At 55.0% G+C, this 18,218-nt stretch overlaps 1 protein-coding gene across 1 annotated transcript; it reads left to right on the top strand.

Moving 5' to 3' along the window:
- The first annotated feature begins 8,295 nt into the window (after window positions 1-8,295).
- On the top strand, window positions 8,296-15,999 carry GIPR (gastric inhibitory polypeptide receptor). Its single transcript, XM_037819838.1, has 14 exons — window positions 8,296-8,318; window positions 9,259-9,389; window positions 9,807-9,906; window positions 10,390-10,497; window positions 10,885-10,988; window positions 11,653-11,756; window positions 11,951-12,095; window positions 12,974-13,133; window positions 13,325-13,385; window positions 13,608-13,677; window positions 13,795-13,883; window positions 13,979-14,117; window positions 15,667-15,708; window positions 15,793-15,999. Exons 2-14 carry the CDS (start codon window positions 9,318-9,320, stop codon window positions 15,997-15,999), a joined length of 1,401 nt encoding a protein of 466 aa, XP_037675766.1. The 5' UTR covers window positions 8,296-8,318; window positions 9,259-9,317.
- Window positions 16,000-18,218: the final 2,219 nt, after the last annotated feature.

Here is an 18,218-nt window from a genome sequence, read left to right as displayed (position 1 = left end):
TATTGAATTTCCCCAAAGCCCCTCGCAAGACCAGGGCCCGACCATAGAGTCTCAAACCCGCCCAGGTATCCACTAGCTCCGCCCTGGAACTCTTATTCTAACCCAGTCCACAGAGAACTTGTTTATTGAATCTAGACCCGCCCCCAGGGCTCTTAGCTCCACCCCCAGAATCTTACGGGAGCTCAAGTTCTATTCCCGCCCCCAAAGTCTTTGGCCACACCCCCTGACCGATAGCGCTTTATAGTGCCTCGCTCAGCATCAGAGCGCTAGACCCCGCCTTCTCATAGAAATAGCTTCGCCCTGGGAGTCTAGATCCCTCCCCTCCCCGACCTTTCCTTTCATTCTCCAGGCAGTGCCCCAGGCTCTTAGCTCCGCCTCTAGAACCCTCGTCTCCCCCAACTGCGTTATCCAGTCCGGGTTTTGACGCAGGCCCAGCTGTGAGCCAGGAACGGCTGGTAGTGTCAGTCAGAGCTGGCACCGAAGTTGGGGGAAGAGAGGAGGGTACAAAATCTGACAATGGATTTGAAAAATACTGGACCGTCTTCCCTAAGTCCCCACTGAGGGTCAGCGACTAGAGATGACCCAACGCATGTTTTAGAGACAGGGGATGCAAGGCCAAGAGCGGGAAGAGATTTTGCCTCCGGACACTCAGGCATCTAGACCATGGAAGCTTAGGACTTTGGAACCGGTCTGACTTGGGTTCAAATCCTGACTCCACTACTTTCTGACTGTGACCCTGAGCCTGTTTCCACATGTGGAAAGTGAAGGTTTATAATCTTTCATTCATTCAAAAAATGTTCTAGGTCCTTGAGTTCTTGTAGAAAGGAACCAATTTGCCTTCCTAACCTCACCCTGCTAAGTACTGGAAAGATGGTAAGTCAGGATGGAATAGAATTGAGAGTCCAGAGATAAATCTACACAACTATGGCCAGTTGCTTTTTGACAAGGGTGCCAAATCCATTCAAAGGGGAAAGAATGGTCTCTTCAACAAATGGGGCTGGGACAACTTGGCAACTGGAAATCCATGTGCAAAAGAATGAATAGGAACATTTAATTCAAATTTAATTCAGATGGATCAAAGACCTAAGTATAAGAGCTAATACTAGAAAACACTTACAAGAAAACATAGGCGAGTATCTCCAGGACCTTCTAGGAGCAATGGATTTTTAGATTTTACAACAAAAGCACAAACAGGAAAAGAAACAATAGATAAATGGGACTTCATCAAAATTAAAAACTTTTGTGCATTAACAGACATTATCAAGAAACTGAAAAGACAACCTACAGAATGGGAGAAAATATTTGGAAACCATTTATCTGAGAGGAGTTTAATATCCCAGGATAATATATAAAGAACTCCTACAACTCAACAACAAAAAGAGAAACAACCCAATTAAAAAATGGGCCAAGGATGTGAATAGACATTTCTCCAAAGAAGATATTCAAATGGCCAATAAACATATGAAAAGATGCTTTACATCTTTAGGCATTAGAGAAATGCAAATTAAAATTACAAGGAGATATCACTTCACAGCCACTAGGATGGCCATTATTAAAAAAATAATAAGAAATAGAAACAAAATTTTAAAAAATAAATAAATACCAGGTGTTGGAGAAGATACAAAGAAAGAGGAGCCCTCCTACATTGTTGGTGGGAATGTAAAAAGGTACAGCCACTGTGGAAAACAGTTTGGCCGGTTTCTCAGAAAGTTATATAGAGTTGCCATATGAACTGGCAATTCCACTCCTGGGTATATACCCCAAAATAATTGAAAGCAGGGACACAGACAGATATGTGTACACCAATGTTCACCTCAATCACAATTGCCAAAAGGTGGAAGTAACCCACATATCCATCAACAGATGAATCAATAAACAAAACAGGGTCTATCCACTCAATGGAATATTATTGAGCCATAAAAAAAGAAGTGAAGCTCTGGAACATGCTACAACATAGATGAACCTTGAAGTCCTGTGGAGTGAAATAAGCCAGACACAGAAGAACAAGTATTGTATGATTTCTCTTATATGAAATGGCTGGTATAAGTAAATTCATAGAGGCAGAAAGCAAAATAGTGATTACCAGGAGTGGCGGGATGGGGGGATGGGGATTTAGTGCTAAAGGAGTATGAGTTTTGGATGAGGATACAGTGGTGAAATTTACAGTCTTGTCAATGTACTTAATGTCAAAGAATTGTCCACTTAAAATGGTTAAAATGATTTTTATGTTATGTGTATTTTACCCCAACGAAAATAAGTAATTTAAAAAATTAATATAATCAAGTACCCAGGTAGTCTAGTTAATGATAATGTGGAATTATTTGGGGGAAGAATCCTGATATCTGCAATTGCTTTGTAATGCATCAAAAAATGGATTGACGGATGCCCAGAAGCAGATGACTAGATATGTGATAATGCAAATACTGCAAAATGTTTACCATAGAAACTAGGTGGAAAGTGAATGGGTTTTCACTATAAAAATCCCTTCAGCTTTTCTGTATAATTGAAATTTTTCATAATAAAACGTTGAGGGGAAATATTAAAAAAAACCAAAACAAACAAACAAGAGGCTAATTTACAGGGAATATTCCGGGAAGGTCTCTCTGAGGAGGTGACATGTGAGCTGAGATGTGGATGACAAGAAGGAAGCACTGAGGCATGGATCTGGGGGGAAAGCTCTCCAGGCAGAGGAATCAGCAAGTGCAAAGGTCCTGGCATAGGTATGGGTTTGGCATATTCCTGGAGCAGCAAGGAGGCTGGCGAGGATGGAACTGGGGAGCAGAGGAGAGTGGGAGGGGATGAGGTCAGGGAAGTGTTGAGCCCCCCAGATCCTGTAGGGCCTTTGGGGCTGTGGGGTTGCGGTTTGCCACTGGATCCTCCATGGGCTTCAGTGAGGTCACACATGCAGAAACACGGCAGGCACGCATACATGTTAGAGACCCCGATTCATTTCCCAGTGTACACCTACCACGTGCCAGGCACCAGGAGCAAAAATGGGTATGAAGGGGCAACTAAAGAAGACTTACTCCATTATCATTCCATGACCACAACCAATTGTGTTACTGACAGAAACAAAGCAGGAACTCAGATTTCCAGCCTCCCAACCCCCCCCCCCCAACTCTATTTAAATTCATGGAGAAAGGTAGTCAGACTCCTACCTTCAGAACTCTGCAGCTGGCTGCAGTGCTCTCAGGGCTGCCATGGGAGTGCCCCCAGAGGATTGTGGGAAACCAGGGGAGTTCAGATCCTGGGGGCTCCATATGGCAGGGGAGCGGGGAGAGCTTGGAGATGAAGGAACACCAGGCAGAGAAACAACTGAGCTTGGATTGGGGGATCATGGCCGGGAAGGGACACACAAAGATGAATCAGAGTCAAGCTCTGCCCTTGAGGGGCACCCAGCTTGGGGACAGGGAGCAGACACTGTCAGTATGAACAGGGTGACTGTGGTCCAGTGGGTTGGCATTTACTCCTCTGCAAAATGGGAGTCATCCCAGCACCCACCTCCCAGGGGAGAGGAGCAAATTCAGTGAGCTCAGGCTGGTAAATTGCTCAGCACAGGGGTTTTTGGGTACAGTTAATGGAGCTAGTTTTATTACAGGCGCTTTCACAGGGAGATGTCAAGGGCCTGGAGAAGCGAGTGGAGAGGGGGGCAGTGCTGCCAGGGAATGGGAGGGAAAGGGGGAGGGGAGGGGTTGGCAGGGCTCACAAGCTCTGTCTTTTCTGTTTCTAGGTTCCCTTCTCCATGTGCTTTCCTCTCTAATTTTTGTCTCTTTCTTTGCGCCTCCATTTGGAAATTGGATTTTGAAGCTGGACATTCTGGGTCCCTGTTCTATCACTTAAGAGCTTTGAGATGGGTTTGGAAGACTTGACAAAAACTGAGGGGAAGCATTTCAGACAGAGAAAACTACCCGAACAAAGGCTGGGGTTGGGAGAAGGCGCTGGGAAGAATTGGGAGAGCTCAGCAAAGGCCTGGAAGCCCTGGGCTTTCTCCTGAGGGCGCTGGGGAGCCATAACAGGTTCTGAGCATAACAGGTTCTGCTTTAGGAAGTCCCCTCTGGTTGCCTGCTGTGTGCAGGGGTGGAGAGGAGGGAGAGGGCTAGACTGGGGAAGGAGACCAGGGAAGAAGAGGGTCCTGGACCGGGGCAGGGGTTCTGGGGAGGGAGAGGAGGAACCAGACTCTAGAAACTTGGCAGAGAAAGCCGGGGCCCGCCTGCCGTCTAGGACTCCGGGAAAGCGGCTGCAGGGCTCGCTCACCACCACCAGGGGGCAGCCAGGGACCCTCCCAGGCTCCGCTCTCCTCAGCGGCGCCTCCCGAGGCAGCGATGTTTGCACCCGGATTTAGAGGTGGGGGGAGGCTGGAGCTGAGTGTGGAGCTCTCACTGAGAGCCAAACTGTTCTCCTGGCCCCCACCCTGGCCCCTGGGTCCCTGGAGCCCCCACCCCACCCAGCACGAGATTATGTCAACACAGCCCCGCTGCTTCTGGTCCAGACAATATTTGCCCTCAGGTTCTGGGGAGGTCGCTATGGAGACGTGTCCGGGGTCCGCCACCCCCACCCCCACCCCCACCCCCACCCCCAGGCCCGGAAAAGGGCCATGGGAGCCGCGAGTCGTCGTCTCATCTCTGTCTGAATGTGTACTCCCACCCCCACTCTCGGTCTCTGCCTCTTTCTGGGACCAGGTGTCTCTGTGCTGTCTCTACATTGCTGTCTCTTCAGAAATGTCTGTGTCTCCCTCAGGCCTCCTTTCTCTGGATCTCTTTCTCTGTCTCTCCTCTATCTCTCTGTGTGTGTCTCTCCATGTCTCTGGATCTCTGTGTCTTCCTGTCCCCGGGTTCAAATCTCTCTGGATGCCGTGTGCATGTGTGTGTGTGTGGACCCTCTCCCTGGAGTTCTGTCTCCCTCTGGATCCCCATTTTTGTGGCTTTGTCCCTGTTAGTCCCACTCTCTGTCACTTTCTGTCTCTCTGTGTGTCTCTCTCAGGGTCTGTGACTTCGAGGTCTCATCTCTGCAGCCCTGACTCTCAGGGGGCTGGCCAAGGCTCCCATTCCTGGCTTCGGTCCCCATGGGGCGCCCCCTCTCTCCATCTCTCTCTGCCTCATTTCTCCTGCACCATCTGCTGGCGCTCCAGGCCCCCCGCCTGCCCCCCGCCTGCTCCCCGCAGGCCCTGCTTGGCCAGGCAGCCCCATGGGGGGAGGCAGAGGCCCTTCAGCTTCCCTCCAGTCCCTGCCCCCCACCCCACCCCACCCCGGCATCCTGCAGCACGGAGCGCGGCGAGGTTAGAAGGAGAGGTTTCTGAGGCCTGGTCACTGGTGACGAAAAGGGGGGACAAGAGCTGGGATACCCAGAACCAGGGGTAATGGAGGGAGAGAAACGGACTGACAGACATATCCCGAGAAGATGGGGAAAGAGGGAAAGAGAAAGGAGGAAGGAGAAAGCTTAAAGATGGGCAAAAGAAAGAGATTTGGAGAGAGGCCCATGGAAATGAGCTGAGCTGGAGAAAGACACAGAGGGAAGACAGACTGACAGACAGGAAGGAAAGACAGAAACGGAATGTAGGAGTCAGAAAAAAGGAGGAAGGAGACATTCGGACCAAAGCAGAGTGAGAGCCGCATGGAGGGTGACAGACAACAGAAAGAGAAGAAAGGGGTGGGGGGGACATGGGAGAAGAGAGGGGTGGGGGAAGAGGTGGACCAGCGAGAGGGGGTGTGCTAAATTTAGAGTGGGAACAGAGAAAGGACGTGGAGATCTGATGGGTGTGGTGAAAGAGTGTGTTGAAAGGCATGGAGACAGGGGCTCCTCTCTTTCCTAGGTCCCTGGGCTCCAGGGGGCTCACGGCAGCCCGGGAGGGGCTGGGTGGCAGTGGGGGGCGGGGGGGAGGTGGTTGTGGCTGTTTCTCTGCACCTGCCGAGGTTCCCAGAAGCCTGTGTGGCCACAGCTAGGGGCCTGCTGCCCCTCCCCAGGCCCTGTGAGATCCCGCAGGACCCCAGGAAGGCTGAGCTGGGCAGGGAGCTGGAGAGAGATGTAGCCCCCACCTCCCACTTCTGTCCTCCATGCCTGCTGCCCTCCCCACGGCCCTGTGCTTTCCTCCAGGGGATGCTGAGCGAGGGGGTGGGGGGCTCCGAGCCAGCCCGAGCCTCCCTGCTCACCCCCAGCTCTTGGGGGAGATCCTCAGGACCCCATGGTTCAGGCTCTCCCTCCCCCCATCCCTTCCCCATCTCAGTCTGTCTTACTCTCTTCATCTCTCCGTTCATATCCATTCTCTCTCTCCATCCCTCTCTCTCTCTCTCCCTTTTTCTCTATTCCTCTGTCTCACCCTGTCTCTGTGTATGTCTCTCTCTGTTTCATCTCCTTCTATTTCTTTCGATCTCTCTCTGTCTCCCTCATCATCTCCATCTCTTCCTGTCTCTCTGTCTCTCTCCCTTGCAGTCTTTCTTGTTTTTTTTTTCCCTTTCTCTTTCCCCACCTCAATCCTCTCCTCTCCTCTTCCCCTCCCCCTTTCCCTTCCCATCCTCTGCCCCTGTCGCTGGGACCTCGGCCACCCCCACTGCTCCACCCCCCAGCAGCCCCCAAGCCCCCCAGCTCCTTCCTTCCTCCCCCAGCCTCCGCCCCTGCCCCTGGAGCCAAGGGGAGACGTTCTCCCCACCGCAGCCTCTCCCTGAGGTGTCCTGCAATCCCAGACCCCTTTCCCACTACACTCCGTGAACGGAGCCTTTCCCAGGACCCTGAGGGCGCCAGGAATGTGGGGCAGAGAGCAGGGAGGCCAGCTAGAGGCCAGGAAGTGGGGACCCCCTCCCCCAGCACCACACCCCCCCCCCAGCCTCCTCTCCTTCCAGCCTCCTATCTTTCCAGCCTCCCGTGCTGGGGCTTCCCGCCTCCCCTTCCTCCCTGCCCCTCTTGGGGCTCCTGGGCCTCAAGGTTTCTCCTCTGCAAAATGGGCTAACTCACCCCTGTCTCATTTCTCTTAGGTCCCAGGGGAGGGCATGCTCCTGGGTGTAGACAGTGTGATGGATGTGCGGGCGGCCGTGGTTTGTGCTAAGAGAGCTGAGGGTGCCAAGAACTGGGACTCGGTTCTCATGTACACATGTCCTCTCCATTTTAAGATGAAGAGAACAAAAGGAGAGATTGTAAGAAGGTGTGTGATTCCATGTTGACTGTGACCATGAGACTGTGGGTTAGTGTGTGACTGTGAAATGGTGGTGCGTGACATGTGTGACTGTGATTGTGCATGGCTGTGGGATGGTGGGATGATGGTGAGTGATCCTGTGTGTGACTGCGTGACTGTATACGCTTGTGAGTGTGGGTGGGGCTGTGGTGGAGTTGTGTGGCTGTAGACCATGTCCCTGAGTGTGACTGTTTGAGTGAGGGTAACAAGATGACAGTAGAACGCTGAGAGCCTGTGACAGTGGGTGCCTTGGTGACAGATGGAGAATATGTCCAGCTGTGGCCCTGTGGACTCTGTAGGTGATTATGTGACGTGTGTGAGGCTATTAGTGGGTATGGTTGTGTAACATTGTGTGTGACCTTCAGGTTTCGCCATTAAAGAACTGATGGCTTTACTAGTGACCATATATCCAAGAGCATTTGTTTCATCAAGAGTTGTTCCCTGAGCCCCTCCTCTGTGCCAGACACTGTGCTGCATGAACCTGGGGACCCATGTGACCAAGATGCCCTGACTCTCCCCCCACCCCGGGGGGTGGTAACCAGGTCAGTGGTGGGAGACAGATGGTGTTTGGTGTTTGTGATGTGACGTGATTGTGTGGACGTGTGTGGCTGACATAGTATCTTCAAGCCTGTGAAACTGATTGTGTTACTGCCTTGTGTGGGGGTATCTGGCCCTGAGCGTATGGCTGTGTGTCGCTGTGGATGACTGTCAACCTGTGGGTGCAAGGCTTTGACTCTCTGGGGGGGGACTGTGGGAACACAGGGCTATCACTGAACGTGGGACTCCCTCTCTAACAGCCTGTGAGGTTCTGGGACAGTGGCTTAGGCTACACGACTCGTGTGTGATGCTGTGCATGAGACTTTGTGACTGTGGCTCTGTGACTGGGTGCGGTGGTGTCCTCTGTGACCAGGGGCTGTGGGTAGGACAGTGTGAGAGACTGTGCCCGGGTGGGGGGCTCCTGTTTCCACGTGATGGAGTGATTGTCATCCTCACACGCGATGGTCCCCTCCTCTGAGTGAGTCTCTGCCCCCAGAGCTCCCCCCTCCTGTCCCTTGTCCCGCCCTGGTCCCGCCCCCTCCCACAGCCTCGGCTGCTGGCGACTGTCACCTCCTCCAGAGCCCTGGTGAGGCAGTGGAGGCAGCAGCGGCAGGAGCAGGTGAGTGGAGCAGGGGTGGGGCAGGTAAGGGGTCCCCCAGTCCCCCCCTCCTTAGTCTGTCACCCTCTGCCTTTGTCCCTTTTTGTCTCTCAGTGCCCACAGCCTCCTTCTTGTGTCTCTGTCTGGCCTCTGAACTGCTTTGCTTCTGCATTTCTAGCTCTTTCTCTCTCCTCATCTCTATCTCTCTCAGCCCATATCTCTGTCCTTCTCTATCCCTTGGTCTCTGCTCTCTCCCTGTGTGTCTCGGTCTATCCGTCCCTATCCTTCTGTCTTCTGTGTCTTGACTCCCTGTGTGTCTTTCTGAGGCTCTGTCGGAAAGCCTCCTGCTCCCCCCCATCCCTGCCCTACTGGGGTGCCGCCTCGGGGTGAGGGGTGGGGGTTGGGCCGGAGATTTCCAGGCATTTGGGACCCTGCAGACAGAAACCCCTCTTGCCCCTAAGTATTCTGATGCTGGGAGAGGGGTTGCCCTACTGACTCTGGACTTGATCCCCATCAGGGAACGTTTCCAGGGTTGGGTTAGTAGGGGTGATTTGGACTCAGAAGAGTGGGAACGCCGACGGGAGGTCCAAGTCCCACACCAGCCTTGATTGACAGTTTCCACTCCCTCTTCTCCAAGGCGGTCCCTAGATTCCCCAGAGTCTGCCGGTCTAGACTCCGGGTGACACGAGCGCTTCCGCCCAGCCCAGCTCTAGCTCTAGTCTTTGCCCCCTCAGCAAACAGCCCCCCTTCCACGGCCGCTGCCCCAGCAACAAATTGGGGGTGAGCCCGGGAATCACGTGCAGGGGCTCGGCCCGGCCCTAATCCTCGCGGCTGGTGGGGAGGGGGCGCGGGGGAGATGGACCCTGTCTCCTTGTCGGCTACTGTGAATCCCTAAGGATCAGGGGCGTTGGGGCTAGAGTCCGAGGGGGGAGGCGCCTGACTCTGCCCTCGGACCTTCCAGGCCCGGCTGCCCCTGCGGAACCAGAACCCCGGAACCCCCCATGCCCCGCCGCCCTCAGGATGCCGAACTCTCGGGCCTCGTGGCTGCTGCTGCTGCTGTCTCTATGGGGGCCGCTGGTCTGGAGGGCGGAGGTGAGGGCCCCACGAACCACAGGAGTTCAAGGCTTGGAGGAGGTCCGGGGACGGTTTTAAGTCTTCCCCTACCGCAAAGAGAGTTTTCAGACTGCCCTACTTGCCAGGTCAAGTTTGGATGGTTGTTGCTAGACCCTCTTCTTTTCCTCAATACAATCCTCCTGTTGGTTTCCAGCCACCCCTCCCCGGTTTTCCTGAGGGGTTTCAGTTCCCCCACAGCAAATCCCCTGGGGGTTTTCTAAGCACACCATCCCTCCCAAGCCTTTAAAGTCATTTCTGACCCACCCCAAATTCCCGGGCAAAACCGAATAGCCCCTCCAAGTCCCTCTGGGGTGTTTTTGGCCCACGCCAAAGTGCTGCCTGGAAGCGGGGGTCGGTTTGGGTGTGGGGGGGGTCCTCCCTTCTTTCATTTCATAGACAGGCTCTGAGGGGCAGACGGCGGTTGAGCTGTACCAGCGCTGGGAACGGTACCGCAGGGAATGCCAGGAAACCTTGGTGGCAGCAGTGCCCCCCTTAGGTACTGTGGGACCGGCTAGGGGCTTAGGGAGGCGCGGGCCTAGGCTTGATGGGCGGGGCCTGGGCGGGGCGTGAAACAGGAGTCCTCTGGGACCAGTTTTGGGGGGCTGGGTCAGGGAAGCGTGGGTGGGGCTTGGCCTTGGTGGTGGGGCCTTGACCTGAATATTGTGGGAGGGGCGAGAACTGGGGTGGGGCCCAGATTCGTGGGTGAGACCCGGGAAGATGCTTGAAATGGGAGGAGTCTTAGGCGGGGACTGAAGTGGAACTTGAAGGGGAGGAGCTTGGGGTGGGGCCACGGAAAGATCTGGGGCGGGGATTTGGTCGGTGAGCGGAGCCAGAACGAAGGTGATGGGCGGGGCCTTGGGTGGTGGGAGGAGCTTGTGGCAGAGCCTAGGGTTAGGCAGGGCTCGCGTGCGGGAGACTGTTCCGGCGCTGGGGCCACAGGTCCCCTCGGACGGTGTCTGGTTCCCTCGCCTACCTGCAGGGCTCGCCTGTAACGGGTCCTTCGATATGTATATTTGCTGGGACTACACTGCACCCAACGCCACTGCCCGTGCGTCCTGTCCCTGGTACCTACCCTGGTACCACCACGGTGAGCTCCCCACTGCCGCCCGGACCCCAGAGCTCTCAACCCCTGCCCCAGACAGGCTCCCAGCTCACCTGCACCCTGTCTCGTGCTCCTTTCTGTTCGGCTGTGTCTCTCTCTCTCCTACTCTGGATGGATCATCCTTATTTAACCTCCTTGTGCCTCAATTTCTTCATCTGTAAAATGAGGATGCTGAGAGTATGGCTCTTATAGGCTTGTGAATATTAATGAGTACATGTGAAGTAAAGGGTTTCTTATTATCATCATCTTGACTCTGGCAGTCTCTCTCTGCCTTTGCTTCCCAGTTTGTCTTTGTGTCTCTCTCTCTCTCTCTCTCTGTCTCTCTCTCTCTCTCTCTCAGCCTTTGATTCCCTCTTCCTTGTTTCCCCTCAGTGGCTGCGGGCTTCGTCCTCCGCCAATGTGGGAGTGATGGCCAGTGGGGACCTTGGAGGGACCATTCCCAGTGTGAGGACCCAGAGAAGAACGGGGCCTTCCAGGTGCGAAGAGGTGGGCGCTGCAGGTTAGGATGTCCAGGGAGAGAAGAAGGCAGCACTTCTGGCTGAGCGTGAAAGCCCTTAGAATGTTCAGAACTCTGGATTGCAAGTGAGAGAAACCCAGCTCCAACTTGCTTAAAGAGAAAGAAAGATACATGTTGTGGCTTCTATGATCAAAAAGTGTAGATCAGGCCATCACTCCAGGCCTAGCTGGATCCAGGTGCTCAACTGGTATGGCTGGGAATCTTGCTCATTCTCACCATATCATGGCCCTCATCATTCCAGTGGGGTAACAAAGGTGGCCCCCATTAGCCCCAGGTTCGCATCCTAACAACCAAACAGCATGGGAAAGACTGAGCTCCGCCCTCACTAGCTCCAACACAATGTCCCAGGACCGACTCTCATTGGCCAGGTTTGGGTGACACACCTGCCCTGAACTCAGCACTGTGGGTGGGAGTCAGGTGTTAGAATGATCTGACTGGCTGATCACATGCCCAGCCCTGGAGCTAAGGGGTGGGAGTTAGCCCCTCACAAACCAGAATAGATGGTTTCCCAAGAGAAAATCGGACTGTTGGGCAGGAACAAAGAGCAGATGTCCTTCCAGCCCCCTCCGAGCTTGGTGGGGAAAGCTGAGCCATGTTCCCTTATCTCCGTTGACCTCCACCAGGACCAAAGGCTGATCTTGGAGCAGCTGCAGGTTGTGTATACCGTGGGCTACTCCCTGTCCCTCGCCACGCTGCTGCTGGCCCTCTTCTTCTTGAGTTTCTTCAGGTGAGACCCCCAGCCCTGAGCTGTGGCCACAGAGATGGGGGCCTCCTTGCTTGGTCAGGTGGGGTGGTCAGTCTCCACTAGCTCTAACATCCACCGGCGGCTCAATGCAAAGGGCTGGGGGGTGGTTTAAGGAGCTCTATGTGGCTGGGGATGCCTCTCCAGGGGGTCCCCAGACTGCCTCCTGAATCCCCCAGGAGGCTGCACTGCACTCGCAACTATATCCACATCAACCTGTTCACCTCCTTCATCCTGCGGGCGGCAGCCATCCTCACCCGAGACCGGCTGCTGCCTCCACCCGGCCCCTACCCTGGGGATCGGGCCCCAGCTCTCTGGAATCAGGTGGGTATCATCCCACTGCTTCCCCAGATGGGAACCTGCCTCCTCTGGGGTGGCCAGGAAGTTCCCAGTCCATTTACTACCTCCAACATCATCAACAGTTTCCTTCTCTTGGCCCCTTCAAACATACTGGGCCTCTCCTAACACCCAGCCAGCCCAATCATTGGACGCACGCACCCCATTACCCCCATCATTGGAATCCTCCATTCCCTGTCCCTCATTATCTCACCCGTCATTGGACTTTTCCACCAATGAGAGAATCCATGTGCTGGAGGTGAGGCAGTGACAGGATGGGAGAAACCAACTGATAAGGGGATTGAGTAGATACAAATTGTTTACTGGGGGAAAGGGTAGGAGAGGGTAGAGACTGGGGCCCTTGGGATGGGAGAAACCATCTGGCAGGAAGATCTGGATAATTCCTATTGTTCCCAGGAGATAGAATGGTTAAGGATCCTATGCTGGGGGTGTGGGGCGTATATCGAGAAAGGAAAAAAGATGGGCCACACCAATGGTTAAGAAGCCGTGGAGAGGAAGAGTCCAATGCTGGTGGGAGAAGCCGGCAAGATGGGAGAATCCTTTTGATGGTAGAGGAGATTTCAATTCTTAGAGGAGATGGGTGGCAGACACCATATTTTGGGGGCCTGGGAGAAACTCTGATAGCAAGATGGAAAGTGTCACTTGTTCAGGGTGGTGGAGTGGGAAAGTTCAGAGAGGGGAGAACAGGCCGAGAAAAACCAACTACAGGCAGCATCCTTTGGGGATACGGAGTGGGAGAAGAACGTTTGATGGCAAGAGATGGTGGCAGGAGGACCAGACGGAGGAAGGCTTGGGGACACCCTAGGTCCCTGACTGCCCTCTCCCCTTCTCTGGCGGCCCCCTAGGCCCTAGCCTCCTGCCGCACAGCCCAGATCGTAACCCAGTACTGCGTGGGCGCCAACTACACGTGGCTGCTGGTGGAGGGCGTCTACCTGCACAGTCTCCTGGTGGTGGTGGGAGGCTCCGAGGGGGGCCACTTCCGCTGCTACCTGCTCCTCGGCTGGGGTGAGCCGCGACCCGGTGCCCGGCCCCTCCCGGCGCGCCTCCGCCCGCCCCTCGCTGCCCTCCTCCCTCCCCTCTCCGGGCTTCGGCCTTCCCTCCGCGCCGGGGGAATTCGCGGGGCTGGGCCTGGCGGGGCCCGTGCGCGTGCTGACAGCTGCGGCGGGGTGGGGGGGCGGGGGTCGGGGTCTGCGCAGGGGCCCCCGCGCTTTTCGTCATTCCCTGGGTGATCGTCAGGTACCTGTACGAGAACACGCAGTGAGTTGCAGGGTCTGGGGCGGAGCCTGGGCTAGGGGGCGGGGCTTTGGGGGACATGGACGGGGTCTGACGGCGCCTAGGGGCTCGGCGGGAACTGGGGCGGGGCAGGGCTGGTAGGTGGGCGGAGTTTGATGGGGAGGTGGGCGGGGCTGGCGCATGAATGTGCATGTCCCGGTGACACCTTGGGTTTGTCAGTCTCTTAGCGCTTACCCCCTCTCCTAGGTGCTGGGAGAGGAACGATGTCAAAGCCATCTGGTGGATCATCCGCACCCCCATCCTTATGACCATCCTGGTACGGCTGCTCCCGCCTCCTCCAGGCCGTCCTCAGGGATTTCCCTTCTTGGGAAGCCGGGCGCTCCCCCCTCCCGGGATGGGATAGGAGCCGGCTCAGCCTCTCGCTCTACCGCAGATTAATTTCCTCATCTTCATCCGCATTCTTGGCATCCTCGTGTCCAAGCTGAGGACGCGGCAGATGCGCTGTCCCGATTACCGGCTGAGGTGAGGGTGGTGGGCCAGGGGTGGCGGGGAAGGGGGCCCACGGCGAGCTGGCGAGGGATGGGGGCCGCGGGGCCACTGCCGCCCTCTTTCCCCAGGCTGGCGCGCTCCACGCTGACGCTGGTGCCCCTGCTGGGCGTCCACGAGGTGGTATTTGCGCCCGTGACGGAGGAACAGGCCCACGGCACCCTGCGGTTCGCCAAACTGGGCTTTGAGATCTTCCTCAGCTCCTTCCAGGTGCTCGCGGCGGGGTGCTCGGGTGCTTGCCGGCGGGCCCCGGGCTAAAAATCATCCTCTGGCCCAACCACTGAATGGGATGTAAAGATGGGATTTTGTTCATTCATCCATTCATTCAACACACAATACTGAGCCACTGCAGGCCTGGGCTGAGGGAAGCAGTGGGAACTAAGACAGGAGCCTGGATAGTGCTAGAAGGTGAAGAATGAAGGCTTTGAGGCCACACAGACTTGGAGCCTAGCTTGTCACTTCCCAGCTGCTTCCCGACTGCTTCCCAGCAGTGTGATTTAGATAAATGTCTTCACCTCAGGGGCAGGACTAGGGCTGGCAAGCCAGCTGGGTGGGGGTGCAAAATTTAACGAGGAACTCACTCCAAAATAAAATTTAAGGCCGACCCTGCACCAGCTTGCTTCACCCTAGATCCCCACCCCCCTCAACCATTTCCAGGTCCCTGCTCCAGGATCCCCCACCCTAACCCTACTGGGCCTCATTTTCCAATATAGGGTGGATACCAGTCTCATGTCACAAAGCTGTTTATTCATTCAATGCAGCAAAGATGTATTGAGTACTTTGCGCTATGCACTCTTCCAGGTTTTCTGTGGGGCTTTAGCCAAGAACCAAATGGATAAGATCCCTGCCCTTTTGTGGGAGAGACCCAGTAAATACAATAATATGCACGATGTAAAAATATACAGCAGGTGGGATGTGACTGGAGGGGAAAAAAAAAAAAACAGCAAGAGAATGAAGGGAACCTTCTGGAGGGTGGGGCTGCTGTTTTGGCCAGAGGTTCAGGGAAGGCCTCCCTGAGAAACAGACCTGGGAGCAGAGACTCGGGAAGATGAGAGAACAAGCCAGGCAGATATTTGGAGAAAATGGTCCAGGAAGAGGAAACAGTGAGAGCATAACCCAGGGGGCTGGAGAGGGTTTGACAGGACTGAGGAGCCCTGGAGAGCTGCGGGAGGCCAGGCCAGGTGCTGGAGACACAGGGAGCAAGGGGGTCAGGGGAGCTGGGATCAGAGAGGTCAGGTATGGGGGGCTGACTTGAACTGAGTTAGATTTTTTTTTAATATAACTTTTTTTAAAGTTAGAGAACTGAGTTAGATTTTACCAGGATTCTTCTGGCTGCTGAGTGGAGAGGTAAGATCAGGTAATACTGTATTAATACTGTATTAATACTGTAATACTGTATTAATAAGGTAATACTTATTAATAAGATCAGGTAATACTGTAATAAGATTCAGAAAAAAGAATATTAGTCCAATTAATTCTCATAACCGCAAGTCTAATATTTCCGCGTTTTCCACGTGAAGAAACTGAGGCACAAGGCGTGGGGATGGGGGGGAGTGGGAAACCCTAGCAACTTACCTCCCGCCCTTCTTAACCCCCACCCTGTATTACTCAGCCAGGTGGGAGCCCGGGGCCAGTGAGAAGGTGACTGCAATGGTCTAGGATCAGGGTGTTTGGGTCCTGGGAAGAGTCAGAGCTCATTAAGGGGGTGCTTAGAGGCCTGCCCCCACCGCCGACTTAACTCCCGCCGCTCCCCGGGCAGGGATTCCTGGTCAGCGTCCTCTACTGCTTCGTCAACAAGGAGGTAGGAGGAGCCCCGGCCCGCCGCCCGCGCCCTCTGGCGGCCGCGCGGGGAACGGCGCCGCCTCTGAGCGCCCGCCCTTTGCAGGTGCAGTCGGAGATCCGCCGCGGCTGGCACCGCTGCCTCCTGCGCCGCGGCCTCGGCGACCAGCAGCGCCACCCGCCTGAGCGCGCCTCCCGGGCCCTGCGCTCGGGCTCCGGCCCCGGCGAGGTCCCCGCCGGCCGCGCCCTGTCCTCGGGGACCCTCCCACGGCCTGCGGATGAGGCCAGCCGGGTCTTGGAAAGTTACTGCTAGGCAGCGGGGCTCCCCCTCTGTCCATTCAGTTCGCGAGTGTTTATTGAGCTCCTACTGCGTGCCAGGCCCAGTGGGGGGGGGGGGGGCGCGGGGAAAATGGGGGAGAATGAAACAGAAGGCAAGGTCCCTGCTGTCCTGGAGCTTACAACTGAGTGGGGGAAACAGACCAGGGGACAAAACATCATATATGCAGTGGGATGGCTTATGAAGGGGAATTAGAAGGGACCTAGGGTGGTCCTGGAGGGCTTCTCTCAGGAGGTGACACTTGGGCCATGCCTGGAAGGGGTGAAGGAGACAGCTTTGGGAGGAATAGGAGGTTGAGATTCGAGGCAGAAGGAACAGCATGTGCAAAGACCCTGAGGCAGGAAGGTGCTTTGCTTGGCTGAGAAACAAAAAGACATCCTATGTGGCTAGAGTGCAGTGAATCAGAGACAGGTATACAGGAGTGGGCCCTGGGCTCAAGAGCTGTGATTTTATTCCAGCTGCATGGAAGATTCCTAGCAGGAGAGTCTCGTGGGCTAATGTGTTAAATAGATCCCTCTGGCTGCTGTGAGAGGAAATAGCTTATGGGGGGGTCGGGGTGGAGGCCAGAAGCCCAGTGAGGAGGTGACGGCAGTGGGAGGTGATGGTGGCTGGACCAGGGTGGCGGCCATGGAGAGCTGAGAAGCAGTCATCTTCTGGAGCCATTTTAAAGGTAGAGCTAAGAGGATTTGCCCATGGACTGCAGGAGGAAAGGGCAGCAAAGGGAAGTCAAGGAAGACTCCTAGGTTTGGGGGAGTGGAGAGAGGAAGTAGAGAGGGAGAAGGGATTTGGGGCAGGAAGAAGAGAACCAAGAGTGCCAGTGGGATGTCCAAGGGAGCTGGATGTAAGGATCTGGAGACATAAACACAAGAGGTGCTGGTATCCAGAGCGGGGGATTTGGAGTGGAGACATAAAAACCGGCTCTTCAGGGCTGCCCTCAGAGCTAAAACCCTATATCCAGAGTGGCCGGGACCACTGCTACCTGAGACGGGCCGTCTCTGTGAACAAGGAGAACTGGGGGAAGGCCGACAGCCTTGAGGGGGCTGGACCACCTGTACACTTCCGAGACCCTCACTCCCTAATCCACCCCCCCACCTGTACAGATTCAGTTAGCACCTATGTTTTGTGGATTCTTCTCCGTGGGGTCCCCTGGCTTTCTGGACAAATGTGCCCCATAGCACAAATCCCCTCAAACCTGGGGCCCTGCCAAGCTCCCCTTTGGGAGTTGTGGGGAAGTGGGGGCCCAGGGTCAGGCCCTTGTAAATAAAGTATGTGAAACAGTTGTGTCATTTCTTCCTTGTGTGTGTGTGTGTGTGTGTGGTGGGGGGAGATGGGCTTTGAGGAGAGAGCCCAGGCCCTAAAGGGAGATGACCGGAAGGGGCAGCATGGCTGGGTGGGGCCTGTGGCGGACAGGAAGGCCTCGCCGCCTCTAGAGATAGGTGCTGCTCAACTTCAGCCAGGAGTTGCCGTGAGACACCGTGGGCCCCATGCTGCCACTGTCCCCGCTGTCTGCCAAGCCCCAGTTGGGAGGGGTACAGATAATCTCCTGATGCTTAACTATTTGTGATGTATATGAATAAAAATTATAAATTAGGGGAGGGGCAAATATTTTCTGAGCACTGCTTAGTGAGAGTGTGGGCTCCGGGTCCATCTGGGAGCTCACATCTTAGTTTGGCTTCCCATTAGCCAAACTTGGGGGGCAAGTATTTAACCCCTCTCTGCCTCAGCTTCCACTTCTGGAAAATGGGTATGACAGTACCCACACCGTAGGGTTGCCTGAGATTTAAACAATTTGCTCCTAGGATGCTGCCTGGTGTGTAGTAAATGTTTGCCACCTCTGCTTTAGCTTTCATCCTGAAGGATGAGGTAAACCCATTTGGGGTAGGGAGAGGAGGTGGAGAAGGAAGTTATGAATGAACCAAACAGGTGCCTATTTAGCTGGACTCTGCTGCCAGCGTGCAAGGCAGGAATATTGAATCCCATTTCTCAGTGAGAAGAACCAGGGGGAAGTGGGGCAAGGATTCAAACCCAGGACTGTAAGGCTCCAGAGCTTGGGCTGCCCCTGTCCCTGCACAGAATCAAATCCTCTGGGCAGCCCCTGCATCAACACCATGCCCCCATTTTATGGATGAGGATATTGTTAAGACTCCTAGTGAGAGCCTGGCTCCCTGGGTTTGAATGCACCATTACTTTCTAAC

Source organism: Choloepus didactylus, chromosome 27 (genome assembly GCF_015220235.1).
Source record: "Choloepus didactylus isolate mChoDid1 chromosome 27, mChoDid1.pri, whole genome shotgun sequence".
In the NCBI taxonomy this organism is placed as follows: domain Eukaryota; kingdom Metazoa; phylum Chordata; class Mammalia; order Pilosa; family Megalonychidae; genus Choloepus; species Choloepus didactylus.
Note: the sequence above shows the minus strand (reverse complement) of the source record. Positions and strands in the feature narration are given on the sequence as shown.